The sequence below is a fragment of the Marmota marmota genome, unplaced genomic scaffold (assembly GCF_001458135.2).
Source record: "Marmota marmota marmota unplaced genomic scaffold, marMar, whole genome shotgun sequence".
Taxonomy (NCBI): Eukaryota; Metazoa; Chordata; class Mammalia; order Rodentia; family Sciuridae; genus Marmota; species Marmota marmota.
Genome location: NW_026000205.1, coordinates 4,048,564 through 4,063,451, shown reverse-complemented (window position 1 = coordinate 4,063,451; position 14,888 = coordinate 4,048,564). Strand labels below are relative to the sequence as shown.

Genomic DNA, 14,888 nt, shown 5'->3' with positions numbered 1-14,888 from the left:
CACCGACGGGCGACGGTCACCACCAAGATTCAGCAGGATCTGGGGAGCCGAATACACAGAAGGGAACGAACACAGTGCGACAAACGAGGCTCCTTGGGGCTCGGGGTGTCCTCAGTTAACAATCAGAACCCCCGAGCCGCGAGGTTGGGACTTTGGGAAGCACCCATTTTCCGGAGGGGTCACTGAGGCACTAGGAGGGGCGGGGGGCCGGGGGCAGATTTGTTCAAGGTCACACAAGAATTGGCGGTGGCTGGACGCCCGGGTCTGGCTCCGCTGCCTGGAATGGCAGCCCCACCTGCCACCTGCTTCTGCCACCCACCCGTCAACCCGAAAGGACCGCGGGGTCCTTAAGACCCAAGAAACTTTGGCGGCCCCGGAACACGGTAACCTTGGGAGCAGGGGCCACGCCGGGCCTTTTTTCCCCGCGCGCCCCTTTCGCTTTCCTCATTGGCTCATCCTACAAGGGGCGCTGTCTGGGGACCCTCTGGTCACCTTGTCCTCCGCGCGCTCTATGGCGAGGGGGATCCTGCGCAGGCGCGCCAAGGGCGCCTTCGGGGCCCGCGCTTTACGACACTTGTGCGGCAGCGGCGGCGGTCACTCGGCGCTCCTTCGCGACGGTTCGGCCGGGCGCCGCTAGCGGCCGTTGCCAGGGTGGGGGTCGCTTTGCGGCATGGCGATGGCGGAGGGCGAGCGGACTGAGTGTGCTGAGCCCGCCCGGGATGAGCCCCCGGCTGATGGCGCTCTGAAGCGGGCAGAGGAGCTCAAGACGCAGGCCAACGACTACTTCAAAGGTGCGCCCGGCCCGGACGTGGCGAGGGAGGGTGGACAGCGGCCCAGGCCGGGGGTGCCAGGCCCGCGCGGAACCATGGCAACGCGGAGCGGCAGCCTGGGCGCGGGGAGGCCCGGGGTGGCGCTACCAAGGGGCGACAGAGGGGGCTCCGGGGAGAAGGGCTGCTACCCAGCGGAGGCTGCCGAGCGGGCTCTGCTGCACGGGGAGACTGAGGCGGGCGCTACCGGGCGTGGGGCGGAAGGGGGACCGGGATGTGGGCGCCACCAAAAGCGAGACCTGGAAAGAGGTGCTACCTGGTGGTGAGGCCCGATGAGGGCGCTACCAGCCAGTGACATGTGGCTGGGCAGTGATGGCGCTGCCGGGGGGAGGCTTGGGGTGGAGACCACCAAGTGTGGGGGAAGCCCAAAAAATAAGGGAATTGTGGGGGTCGGGGTGAGGTCATGAGACTGGGCGGGGGGAGCAAAAAGCAGGAGGTTTGAGGTGATCCGAGGAAAAGGGACAAGGAGGGAGGCCTTGGGAGAAGAGGTGAAGGAAGCGCCGAGAATAACGTGACTTAAGATCTTGGGCAAGACTGAGACGTCGGGGCACGTGTTCATTCATTAATTTGATAGATGTTTATTGAGCACCTGTTATGTGCTCTGGACACCGAAAGGCGCTTAGGGTATAGCAGCTAATGAGACACATGTGGCCTTGCCCTGAGCTTGTAATTTAGCAGGAGTATCACATTGAGTAATTTTCTTTCAAAAGAAAACCAACAAGGTGACGAAGTAGAAAATAAAAGTTGGAGGTGTCTTTAGATAGGGTGGACAGGAAGTGCATTATAGAGAAGGAGGTGTTTAAGCTGAAAATCAGAAAGAGAATGGGAGAGGAGTATTCTGATTAGGTGGAGCAGCATGTGCCAAGGTCCTGGGGTGGGAAATGAAAGAAGGCTAGCATGATTGGAGCTTTAGCACATTGCAGGGAGAATAATACAAGATGAGGTGAGGTTGGGGCCAGATCGTGCAGGGTGTCAGAAGTCATTGCAAAGACTTGTCTGGTTTTTACTCAGCTGTCCAAGAAGAAATGGAGTAGGTAACATGGGCCAGTCAGGACTGGAGAAAAATTTAGGCGTGATCAGCTGTGGTTGGAAATGCCCTAGGAACAGATGAGGTCATCTAAGAATAGCACCTAGAGAAGACCTAGAATGGAGCACTGAGGAACTCTAATACTTAGAACGGAAGGAGGGTGTTGAGGAGTAGTTAATGAGAGAGAGGGAAGCCATGAAAGGTATCATGAAGCAAGTGCTTCTAGAAGGGGAGGCAGGTGCCTTGGGCCAGGGACTGCCCAGGGAGGCCCCAAGCACTGACCACTAGATCTGGCTCCATGGGTGTTGCTGGGGAACGATGGTGTGGAGGCCGGCCGAGGTGGCCCAGGCGAGTGGGTGGGAAGCAGGAAGTAGGGACAGCAGGTGTGGCCAGTGTTTTGAATACTTGGTTCTGTAGGGGAGGGTGGCAGGAGGGGCGTGAGGGCCAGGAGTCTGCTGCTTCAGGTACAGTCCCATAGAGACACAGGATTGCTTCTGCTGGAGAGCGGGAGGCTCGCACCTGCCACGTGCTGGAGAAGATGGTGGGATGGGAAGGATCTAGAGCCCGGCATAGAGTGGGCCTCCATCCAGTGGGAAGAGAAACCGATTCAAAGTGTGGGGAAGTTTCATCAGTTGGGGGAGCAGGGCTGGTGAAGGATGAGGCTAAGCCTTGGAGGCTAGGTTGGGGAGTGTGGCCATTATCCTGAGGTGGCAGGGAGCCATGGAAGGTTTTAGGAGAGGAGCAGCCTGGTCTGATTAGTGCTGGAAGAAGATCCCCGGCTGCTGTGCAGACTGGGTGCCAAGGCAAGACTGGAGGTAGGAAAGGAGGCTGGAATGGTGGGACGGTAAGATGCGGTGGAGCCTCTGATCAGGGTGGAAGCACGGAAACTGACTCAGGAGGTGCTTCACAGAGGAAAGGAGAGTGGCCACCTGAGAGAGTGGGGAGGGTGCTCTAGGCAGAAAGAACCGGGTGGGAGCCGAGTGTGGTGGCCTCGCCTGTATGTATCCCAGCCCAGCAACTCAGGAGGCTGAGGCAGGAGGATTGCAAATTCAAAGCCAGCCTCAGCAACTCAGGCCTTAAGCAACTTAGCGAGACCTGGTCTCAAAATAAAGAAGGGCTGGGAATGTGGCTCAGTGGTTAAGCACCCGGGTTCAATCCCTGGTCCCACACAAAAAGAAAGAAAAAAGAAACAGGTGGCAAAGACCCAAAGGTGAGCAGAGCCTGGCACTGGGGAAGAGAGCGGGCTGTCAGGAGGGTGGGAGGAGTTCACGGCGAGGCTGCTGGGAGCAGGTCATGCAGGCGCATGGGGAGGGACTCGACTTTGAGCTGAGGGCTCCAAGGACCATGGAAGGTTTTGAGCAGAGAGGACAGCAGACTTGTGCTTTAGAAAGACCCTCTAGAGCTGAACACAGTGGCACGTACCTGTGATCTCAGCTACTCAGGAGGCTGAGGCAGGAGGATCACAAGTCAAGGCCAGCCTGGGCAACTTAGTGAGTGAGATCTTGTCTCCCTAAAAAAAGGGTGGGCCTGAGGCTGGGATGTGGCTCATTGGAGGAACCTTTGTTTAGCGCGTGCCAGGCTCTGGGTTCAATTCCAAGTACCAAAAAAAGAAAATAGGAAAAGAAAGATACCTCTGGAGGGCAAGACTGGAGGCTGGGAGGCCAGGGGAAAGGCTGTCAGGAACCTGGGCAGAGGGGCACCGGGGCCTGGGCGGGCAGGAGGCAATGGGGGTGGGTGTGGAAGATGCTCAGGAGACTGACTGGACAGAATGAAGAGCCTACAGGGCTCTGGGGCTAGTGGCCTGAGGTGTCCAGGACGAGGCCCAGTCACCACCTGGGTGAGGGCTGGAAGCTGTGCTCACCCCTCCCTGGGGCTCTAGAGGAGCAGCAAGAGTCTGACTGCTGTGGGGCGAGGTAAGAATTCTGGGAAAGAGTAGGTCTTGGCGGGGGCTTCTTGCCCCCCAGGACCTAGGCAGGCAGCCAGAAGTGGCTGGCACGGAGCTGCCGCCGAGCGCACCCCTCCTGGCCGGGCCTCTTGCTGCCTGGCAGGCGGTGGCAGGCACAGAGCCCCAGGCTCGGGGGGCTGTGGGAATACAATAAAAGATAATTACTGCTCACTTTAATTGAGCCCTGGTGGTGGCCAGGTACACTCGCCGACCTCCCCGGGGTGGGAAGTAGGTGGCTGCAGCCCTGTTTGTTCTCTAGAGGAAGCCGGGCTCGGAAGCAGAACTGCCTGCCAAGGTCAGAGCGTGGGCACAGCCCCGGATATCCCCTTCCTCGCCACGTGCCTGGTGCTCACGTCCAGAGGCACCGGGCCCTGCAGAGAGGAGGGCCTGGGGGGTCTTAGGGACTCAGGATGTCCCTGTCCCCCCATGGCTGTTCCTCTGTGAGCTTGGTCTCACTTTAGAGATCCTGGGGGCAGAGCCTGGTCCCTGCTCATTCTGAGTCTAGGGGAGGTGGCTCTGCCCTCTTTCCCTGGACCCGATGCCCCTTCCGGTAAGTGGGGCTGGGGGAGCGCATTCCCCCTAAGGTGTTGTGCTCCTGGCCTGAGAGGTGGAGAGGAAGGCGGGCACCGAGGGTGGGGCCAGGCTGCCTGAGCTCAGACCTTCCTCTGTGACGCTGGGTGAGTGACTTGACCTTGCTGGGCCTCCGCTTCCTCCTCGCTCCCTGGGGCCGTCTGAGGAGGGGGTGCACTGGTGCTTGTGAGGCAGGACTGGGTGGGTACAGAAGGCGGCCGCTCGCTACGGGCCCCTCCCCGTCCCTGTCCCTCTTGGGCCCTTCGTGCAGTGGCTCTGGGCTGCTGCCACTCTTCCTGGTCTCACAGAACTCAGCCCCGTGGCTCTCGAATTTCAGGTGAACAGACGGGCTTGGGGAGGGGACCGCTTGTCCTGGTCTTGTGCTGCGGGCCTGCTCAAGATCTCGGGTGCCACTCTCTGCCACTTAGTTCTCCCGGCCTGCCCAGAGCGCTGGCCAGCCGGGCTCGGCCTTCCAGGGAGGCCTGTCGGAGCTGGTGCTGGTTCTGCCCTCCTAAGGCTCATGGTGCTGCCCTCACCTGACAGTGACAACCAGGTGGGCAGGGCTGGGGCAGCCCAGGAGGGCACCTGACCAGACTGCAGGTCAAGTAGGGCTTCCTCAAGGAGGGACACTGGAGCCATTTGAAAGGTTTCCAGAAGGATGGTCACCTTGCTGCTGGCTGTTTCCCTAGGAACCGGCTCCTCCTTGCTCTCGTTTCCGTCCCTGTCACTCTCTGTCTCTTTCCTTCTGTCCTTCATCTTCCCTGAGCCACTCACTCCTGCCCCCCAGGGCTCGGCTGTGGTGTCCCCTCAGAGTGCCCGAACTCTGGACACTCTGGGTCCTCGCTGACGGGGACCAGGGCTTTCTCTCCCCTGGACTGTGATTCAGGGAGGCCAGGGCTAGGGGGCTCCTGTGTCCCAATTCAGGGCCAGAGCTCAAGAAGTAAGGGGACGGCCCTCACGGGGCCCACCCCGGGGAGACTGGCTCCGTCAGGTGAGTGGTGTGGCCAGCAGAGGTGGCGCGAGTGGTAGGAGAGGACTCAGGATGCTCTGCCAGTAAAGGTGGAGCCAGGGATCCGGCACAGGCCACCTGCCTTGTCCCCACCACTCCTGCCCCGGGCCCTGAGGTGGGAGGGGAAGCCTTTGGGGCTTGGCCTGCTTCAGTCGGGCTCAGACCTTCCCTCCCTGAGCAGAGCCCTCATCTGCAGAACAGGCAGCTATCTTTGGGGTTATTACGAGGGCTCCGCCCTGTATGGCATCTGGCACATCAGGGTCCCCATCCAGGCAGGCCCCGCGGCTCTCCAGGCCTTGGTTCTCCTGTGCGTTATGTGGGCAGGTGGGAGGAGTCAAGCCAGGCTCTGCAGGTACAGACGGGCACTTGACCTTGAGCAAGACCTCTGTGGCTTGTGTGTAGAGTGAGCGCCAGATGGTATTTGTGCCATGGAGACACGAGGATTTTGCAGATCAGGATGTAAAGTGCAGGGCACAGCTGTGGCTCATTTAAATAAAATCTGACCTTTTGCCCTTGACTGGATGTCACACCCTGTCACTCCACACTTAGAACATCAATATGCAGACCTCACTGTGGCTGCCAGGGCCCCAGGAATCTATCCCATCTTCCTTCCCTCCTCACCTGTCTCCCAGCCCGCTCTGCCTCCGCCACTCTAGCCTCCTCGCCCTCAGACGGGAGGCCTGTCCCACCCGGGGCCTTTGCACCCACTTTTCCTTCTGTTAGGAGCCCTCCTCCTCCAGGCTGATGTCTCTGTCCTCGGGGTCCCCTTCTCCTGGAGGCCTGGGTCATCTCCTTCCCTGTATCTATCTCCTCTTCCTTCCTTGGCCTTCTGGGGAGCTGGGCCACCCGTGGGCTTGGGCAGACTCACTTTGCTGGTTGGGGTTGACACTTAGATCACCCCTTCCTGACTGTGGTAAGGACTCTGGGCGGTCCTCCTGAGGTCCCGAAGGAAGTAGTGTCCAGCCTGGGCTTTGGGAGGGTGAGCGTGTGGAATTTGGGTGCTGGAGATGGTGGCTGGAGGGGATATTTCAAGTTCCACTGTGGACCTGGGTTTATCCATCTGTGTACAAGGAGACTCGGCCAGCACTGGGCCAGTGCCTGTCACCCCCCCCTCCGGTGGCAGCCCGGCCTCACGTCTCCTCCTCTCCACAGCCAAGGACTACGAGAACGCCATCAAGTTCTACAGCCAGGCCATCGAGCTGAACCCCAGCAATGCCATCTACTACGGCAACCGCAGCCTGGCCTACCTGCGCACCGAGTGCTACGGCTATGCGCTGGGCGATGCCACGCGGGCCATCGAGATCGACAAGAAGTACATCAAGGGCTACTACCGCCGGGCCGCCAGCAATATGGCACTGGGCAAGTTCCGGGCTGCCCTCCGTGACTACGAGACGGTGAGCCGGGCCTTGGGGCACGGGCCAGCTCCCGGCATCTGGGCCAGGTAGATGGTGGGGCCAGAAGTGCAGGGAGTGAGCGGCCATTCCCGCCTCGCTCGGCACTCCCCACAGGTGCCCACGAGGCCCCCTGGCCAGGAGCATACTGTAGGGTCCCAGCCCTGCCGTCACTTGCTTTGTGACCCTGGACAAGTCACCTGCCCCTCTGCCTTGCTTTCCATGTCTGTGGACCGAGGAGAGCAGCAGGCTGCTGTAGGGAATCGATGAGTTTCTGCTCCTTGGCGCCTAGAACATGCTGGGGTCACGTAGTAATTAGCCCCTGTGAGTATGCGGCTGGTTCTGCTGGTCAGCACAGCACAGCCTCTGGGGCAGCTCAGGACTCAGGCCAGATGGACAACCCCATCGCCCACTGAGTAGTGCAGAGGGTAACTTCAGGTGTGGATCTGTACCTTGAGAAGTGGAGGCCACCATGCCATTGAGGGACAGCACACAGGTATGTGTCGCCCCGTGGTGAGGAAGGACCTAAAGCAGGGCAGGATTCCTCATCTTCCCTGCCCCACTGGGGGGACACCAGTGGGGACCCCCTGAGCGCACACCTTCTGACAGGTGTGTGCTGACCCTTCACGAGAACCAGCTGGCTGCGTGGCCGGGCAGTCCCCCGGGGAAGCTGGCTCACCTTCACTGTGAGTGAGGAGCCTGCAGCCCAGAGCGCCAGTCATCCGCCCAGCAGTCCCCGGCTGGTAAGGGACAGAGCTGGGATCTGAGCCCAGAGTGGCCCTAAGACCATGTCTCTGTTTCAGAGAATTGGCTCCCTGAGAGTGGGGTGCGTGCTGTGCTCTGGGGACAGTGCTTGGGCACATGGCATAGCTCTGAGTGTCGGGGATTCCCCCACCTGCCACACATCAATGCACTGTCACTTGGGTCCACCCAGCACCTTCTGTGGTGTGCGAAGGGCAGCAGGGGCACGGAGGGGCACGTCGGCAGCTGGAGGGAGCCAGGGCAGATGGCAGCCTGGCTGTGGTTGGGGTGGACAGCCGGGGTGAGACCTTGCACCAAGCTGAGGCCAGGGGCACTGTCAGGGTGGGGGCGAAGGCTAGAAGTGGGTCTGGAGTGACCCCAGGAGAGTGGGGGAAAGGGCGGCACAGCCGTGTCCCTATAAGCCATTACCTGGCCAAGCCACTCCCTTGTTGTCCTTGGTGCCCTAATCTGAAAAATGGTGACAGGAGGAGTGACTGCCTCCTGGGCAGCTGTGGGGCTCTGGTGAAGTCGTGTGAGTAAAGGTCACTGGGGCTGGTGGCTCAGTAATGAGTAACCACAGGCATCAGGGTTGGGGGCAGGGCCCAGCAGGGAGGAGGGGCCTAGAGGATGCTGGGCGCAGAGGTTGAGAGGATCGCCAGGACAGGTCGAGGGCACTCTTGGGTCTGGGAAAAGGTTTTCCCCATATTCTGGGAGCCTAAGGTGGTTGATCCCGGCCAGTTTGTGGACACCGCACCTCTGAGCTGTGTCCCAGCATCCCCAGCATCGTGGGTGCCATGGAGGGCTGGTGGGGAACCCAGACCCTCTGTAGGACCGACCTGAGGTGCGGCCACATGCTGCAACTAAACTGTCCACATGGGGACGTCACATGAGTCTGCGCGCCTGCTGCTGCCTGCAGGTTGTCAGCCCTGTTGCCTCCTGATGCTGGGGCACAAGGGCAGCTCCTGTCCCCGTGCTCTACCCCTGTCCTCCAGAGGGCATCCTGTGGCAGGTGCAGGTTCACAGAGGACTCACCCAGGCCTGTCTTCTTCTTAGATCAGGAGCTGCTATGGAGGCCGAGCCAAGGCCTGGCCTTGGTTGGAGCAAAAGGGCTGCCCTCTGCCTCCACCTCCTTGCCTGCCTGCCCTTGGTGGGCCAGCACTGCTGTGAGATCCTCCTGCAGGGTCACTTAGCAGGACCCTGGCCCACAGTCCACCAGTGGAACTGTACATGGGCACAAAGTCTGGTGAATGGTTTGAGGTCAGCATTTTGGTCTTCATCGCGTGGAAAAGGAAAAGTTCATCTTGTTTTGTGTACAAATATATTTTACTTAAACAAATACAAATGTAAAATAGCACCTGTTTCTTACTGGGGGTCTTAGACAGGAGTCTGAAGGTCGCCTCTGCAGAGCTTGGAGGCATGGGCTCTGTGGTCAGGTGCCAGGTTCATGGCCAGCTCAGATGGAGACGAGCTTGTGCTCCAGGTACCTTGACATGCTCCAGCCCAAACACGTGCAGCACCCAGGGCTTCCCGTGGGGATGTTATGAGCCTGTGTTACTTTTTTGTTTTTGTTTTTATTTTTGGTGGTACTGGGGATTGGACCCAGGGGTGCTCTGCCACTGAGCTATATCCCTGGCCCCTATTACTTTATTTTGAGACAGGGCCTCACTAAGTTGCCCAGGCTGACCTTGAACTTGCAGTCCTCCTGCCTCAGCTTCCTGAGAAGCAGGTATTACAGGTGCACACCACCATACTTGACCGAAGACTTTACTTAAAGACAGCTTGCTTATTGGGGAACGTCACAGATTCCCATGTGGTTGGGAGAAGTCACACAGAGATCCTGGTTTCCCCCAAGGGCATCTGGCACAACCAGGTAGCATCAGAAGGCTGACTTCGGTAGAGCTCAGACACCACTGTTTATTTTTTTAGCCAGGTCTCACTCTGCCACCCAGGGTGCCTTGCCCTTGGTGCTCAGGCAGTCCTCGCACCTCAGCCTTGTGTGGCACAGCCACCGGGCCTGGCTTCAGATAATCCTCTTTAAAGAGGTATCCAGCACTGAGCTCTGGCCCAGCAGGCCCAGCTCCTGAAGGTCCCACCAGGCCCTTTTCACCTGGAACAAAGGACCTTCCCCAGGAGCAGGAGTTTGGCAGGTCCCGTCTCTGTCCTGGTCAGCCACCCAGGGCGTTGCAGCAGCAGCAGGCCCTCGAGTTGCACGCTTGCTTGCTGCTGGGCTCAGGGAAGCGCTTGGCAGTAATTCTCACACCAACCCTCCGTGGGGTGCTGGCACCACCCCGCTGCCTAGAACGGAGGGAGGCTCAAGAGGTGAGGCCAGCCGCCCACCAGACCCAGGAGGCCTGGCCTAGAGCCTGCCACTGTGCCACGCGGCCTCCCTGGGGTGCGCAGGATGCCCTGAGAGCAGGAGGAGTGGGAGCCAAGCAACCCTGGCCAGGGCAGGGGGAGCGCTGGCGGGGGAAGCACTGCCCACATGCGCATGCGTGGTGGAAATCAAGAGCCTAGGCTTTGGCCCAGGTTGACCTGGAAGAAGACAGAGTCCTGGCTTCACAGGTCGGTGACTTCGCCACTCCGGGCCTCAGTTTCCTCATCTGTCAAACGAGGATTCTGCTGGCCACCCGTAGCGCTAGAGCTGCAGGGGAGATACAGTGAGCGGGCTCCTGCTCGGGGCAGCATCTCCCAGTCCCGACTGGTGGCTGTTGCCGGGGCTGCTGTTGCTTCTGCCCCTCCTCATTCTCCCTGTGCCGTCATTTCCTGTCTGCGGTCCTCCTGGCCTGCAGGTGCCTGTGGGCAGCAGACTGGCTCAGAAGAAATGCTTAATTGACCATTCTTCCATTGGGGGATGCAGCCACAGCCCACCTGTCCCCAGTCAGTGGCAGGTGGCCTTCTTGGAAGAGAGGAAGGTGGCACTGGAGCTAGGAAGGAGCTGGAGGAGATGGAGTGTCTGGCAGGGGCCTCCCGAACAAAGTCCTGCTGCTAGGGTGGGGCTGGCACATTTGGAGACTCGCATGGTCTGCCGCCTAGTACTGGGCAAACAGAGAGTGGGGGGCAGGATGGGCCCCGAGGGCCAGGCCAAGTAGCGGCGTAGATTCCCAGCCCCTCCCATGAAGACTGCCAGGGCCTCCCCTGCCTGGCTGTACACCCACACCCCAGGTGGAACTGCCTGGCAGGAGTCCCAGCCTGGGCCTGCCTGGACAGAGGAGGCATGGGCTGCCACCTCCCTGTTGCTGCCTGCCCTCCTGGTCGACACCTCCACCCCAGGGTGCACCAGCCTCACCACCCTGCTTCCTTCCCTGCGGGGAGTAGCGGGTCTTTGCTGAGTTTTCTGACTCACACCACTGGGGAGCCCCTACCCCTTGGGGGCCAGGACTGGCCCTCAGTGCTCTGTCCCCTGCCCAGGATTTATGGGGGTCCCGTTCCTGGAGAGGCCATGTAGCATGTGTGCACCGGGTCAGGCAGAAGCACACAGGTAAAATAGCTACAGGTTAACTAACTGAGATGCAGAGGTGAGGTCTGTTGCCCAAGGTCACAGCAGGTGGCAGGGCCAGGAGCTGAGTCTGGTGCTGCCCGCTCTTGAGCTTGGAAGACCCGGGTCTGTAGGAAGTAGGATAGAAGGTGGGGGGCAGGGAGTAGCTCCTTTAACGGGGAACTTCCTGTGTCCCAAAGTCTGTGTCCAGTGCTTACTGGGTCTGATCTTACTGAGTTGGTCAGCAGCCATGCCAGGGGGGCTGTGAAGAGCCGTGGGCGCTGGCTGACATGGCTTCCCGCGCCCTCACCACTGCACCTGCTTCCCACGTGCCCCTCACTCCACTCTCATGGTGGCCCTGAGCGGTACAGCAGAGGGCAGGCTCACCAGAGCTGCCTCCGCTCTTAGCCGGCAGAACCGACTTGCACCTGGATGGCCCCAGCCTCACGTCTCTTCACAGGAAGCTGCAGGAAACCAGTGGTCAGGGTTCTCCCGAGAAGCCCAAGTCCATTCGAAGCAGCCTGGGCACCTAGCGAGGCCCTGAGCAGCTCCGTGAGACCCATCGCAAAACACAACATAAAAAGAGCTGGGGGCTGGGGATGTGGCTCAAGCGGTAGCGCGCTCGCCTGTCATGCGTGCGGCCCGGGTTCGATCCTCAGCACCACATACAAACAAAGATGTTGTGTCCGCCGAAAACTGAAAAATAAATATTTAAAAAAATTCCCTCCCTGGTACCAAAAAAAAAAAAAGCCTGAGGTCCAAGTCCCAGGCCTGGGTTCCTTTCTCATCCCGTCCAGCAGCCCTGGCCGCAGAGCTTCCATTTCTTAGAGGAGGAAGCTCAGACCTAACCGGGTGTCCAGGTCTCCAGCGTGGCACGGCAGAGGTGTCCACACTGTTCCGTGACTGAGCCGCCACCCTCCTCCCAGGCGCCCTCTTGTTTGGCATCACAGCAGCGCGCGAGCTGCACAGACAGCCCTCTGGCCTGTGCCAGCTCCCTTCAGGAGCCTGCAGCGGAGCCCGTGGTCCTCAGACGCACAGTGTTTCTTATTGGTTGGGTTGTTGGGGTTTTGTGTGTGGTTTTGGTACTGGGATTGAACCCAGAGGTGCTTAACCACTGAGCCACATCCCCAGCCCTTTTTATTTTTTTATTTTGGGACAGGGCCTTGCTGAGTTGTTGAGGCTGGTCTTGAACTTGTGATCCTCCCGCCTCAGCTGCCCAAGCCGTGCTGCCACACCTGGAGTTAGGGCTGAGCTCCATTAGGAGCACTGGTCTGGGCCCTGGGTGGGCAGCTCTCGTGCTCAGGGCCGGGATGCAGATGCCCAGGGAGATGCACCCACCAGCGCAGGGGACCCTGGGTGGTCTCACTGCAGCATTTACAGAGCCCAGGGTAGGGCAGACGAGGGCAGCTACAGCGTCCACTCCTCCTCCCGAGTGCTGACGCCGCTCTCCCCCCTCCTGCCCTCGCTCCGCCCAGGTGGTGAAGGTGAAGCCCCATGACAAAGATGCCAAGATGAAGTACCAGGAGTGCAACAAGATCGTGAAGCAGAAGGCCTTCGAGCGGGCCATCGCGGGGGACGAGCACAAGCGCTCCGTAGTGGACTCGTTGGACATCGAGAGCATGAGTGAGTCGGGCCGGTGCCCACCCTCCCTGCCCAGAGCATTCTGTGTCCAGGCACACGGGGCGGGGTGGGCAGGGGAGCCAGCCGGCCGGCCTCTGTGCACCGTCAGGAGCGTGGCGTTGATGTGTCGGTTCCACCGCAGGTGTTCACCCATGGGCTTCCCTATCTTTTCTCCCTGCCATCTCCCAACCTTGAAATTAAATTTAGGACCTCTCAGAATTTTCCTTTATCGTGGTCCAGCAAGTGCCCTTCCCGCCATCCGTCTCCATTCAAATAGGCTGAGGCGGGACCTGAGGGCCAATTAAGCAGTGGACCTGCCTCCCGGTTCACCCCAGTTTTGCCAGAGGGAGTGGAGGCCCAGGCCACCCCAGCAGGCCTTGGGACTTCTCCCCCAAGGTCGGACACATGGGTCCAGCATCTCGACTGGGAGTCCTCCCAGCTGCCGGCTGCTGGCGCTCACCGCTGCAGCCCCGAGCCGGCCAGCACTCCTCGCGGGAGGAAGGAAGGGCCACGATGAACAGCCCCGTCCTTTCCTAGTGTGTGCCCCTCGGGGTGAGAGCTGCACAGTCACCCCTGCGCCCCAGATGCACCGGGAACACAGGAGAATCCCAGGGACACTCCTTCGGGCCTCACTGAGAGTGAGTGCACACTCACGAAGGCACAGGCCCAGCCCTCCTGCCTCTGTCTCCCTTCAATTTAGACAACTGACCCTCCGCTTCCCCTCCACAGCTCTGACAAGCGAGGCCCCTGAGGAGGGTGTCTCTGCTGATCGCTGGACATGTCCGGCCCTGGGTGTGGAGAAGGGAGGGTGGGCTTTCCGCTGTTCGGGGCTCCCTGGGCATTTGCAAAGCCCAGTCCAGAAACCGTGTCTGGTCCTCTTGGGACCCATTGTTGGCCCCAGGGCCAGCAGCATCAGTCTGACTAGCCAGCTGTGTTCAGGGCTCCCCCGGGGACCTGGCTCGTGGCCGTCTATTGCTGGTGGCCACACAGCTCTCCGAGGCAGTTTCCACTGAGAGGGTCAAAGCAACCCGTCTAGACTCCTCCTCTGCACCCTGCAGCCGCCCCGCGCCCTCATCCCCCAGGCTCATCACTTCAGCACAGGAGGGAGTCCCAAGTCCCAGTGGGCATCGCTTGTCCCACTGTACTGCACCCCTCAGCTCCCGTGTGGCTGTGCTCCCGTCGGGCATCCTTTAACAGGCGGGGCTCCGCTCTCCTCCTGCCTGAGCCCTGCCTCTTTGGGGTGTCATGGAGGTTCGTCATGGGCTCTTAGGTTACTGGACCCACGTTCCTTTGGTTGCCCTCAGTAGACGAGAGCTGGTAGGAAGGAAAGGGGCGTATTTGAGGGCCTGTGCCCTGGGAAGACGGGGCAGACAAGACGGTTTTAGGGAAGTCTGTGGGGGGGGGAGGCGGGGCCGCAGACTCCTCCTCCCTTGGTGGTCTCTGGTCCTTTTCTTATTCTCTTCTTCCTTTTGTGGGAAGCACATCTCAGCTGGCCTTGTCCTCGGGAGCTGGTTCCTCAGTCCTCAGACAGTCGCTTTTTAACCTCACGCTGTCTCTGAGCTTCATTGAGCCCAGGAGTGAAGACTGAGGGGCAGGATGGCACGTTCTGGTGTCATATGAGGTCACCAGATGTTCTGGACTCCGTAAATCTAAAGAAAGATTCCTTCACGTCAACATCTTAGTCGTTTAGGTGCCATTTTTCTTAGAATTTAGAAGGCTGGGCAAAGGGCAGGGACACAGCCCTGCGAAAGACAACTTCCAGAGGAGCAGCCTGGTACTGTCGGAAACAGGGCACGAGCGCTGTGGAGGCTCCGTGGATTTCAGGGTTGCATGCTAACCCTAAAACCCAGGAACACCAGCATGTCACAGCCTCACGGGAACCTTCTCGCTCTGCGTCTCTGCACGTGTACAGCCACATCTGCCCCATCCCTGGAGCAGGCCCCTGCCCACCCTGCTGTAGGTGAGGCCCCTGACTGGTCCCCTTGTTCACGCAGCCATCGAGGATGAGTATAGTGGGCCCAAGCTTGAGGACGGCAAAGTGACAATCACCTTCATGAAGGAGCTCATGCAGTGGTACAAGGACCAGAAGAAACTGCACAGGAAATGCGCCTACCAGGTAACACGCTTGCATGTGCACACACACACAGAGACCCCGGGCTAGCCTCCCAGCACCGCCAGCCCCGAGTGCTCTCAGTTAGAGGGCAGTGAGGAGGAGGAGGAGGAGGAGGAGATGGCAGCTGCCCGTGTCTGAGGTCTGGTATTGCAGCGGCTTGCGGGGGGGGG

General features: G+C 60.1%; 1 protein-coding gene across 1 annotated transcript in view; it reads left to right on the top strand.

Annotated features, from left to right (window-relative positions):
* The first annotated feature begins 568 nt into the window (after positions 1 to 568).
* Positions 569 to 14,888, top strand: part of Ppp5c (protein phosphatase 5 catalytic subunit) — a 22,945-nt gene continuing 8,625 nt past the window's right edge. Inside the window, exons 1-4 of the mRNA XM_015496666.2 lie at positions 569 to 791; positions 6,531 to 6,772; positions 12,461 to 12,608; positions 14,600 to 14,721. Coding sequence (XP_015352152.1) covers positions 671 to 791; positions 6,531 to 6,772; positions 12,461 to 12,608; positions 14,600 to 14,721 — 633 coding nt within the window. The 5' untranslated portion in view covers positions 569 to 670. The remainder of the gene's footprint in view (positions 792 to 6,530; positions 6,773 to 12,460; positions 12,609 to 14,599; positions 14,722 to 14,888) is intronic.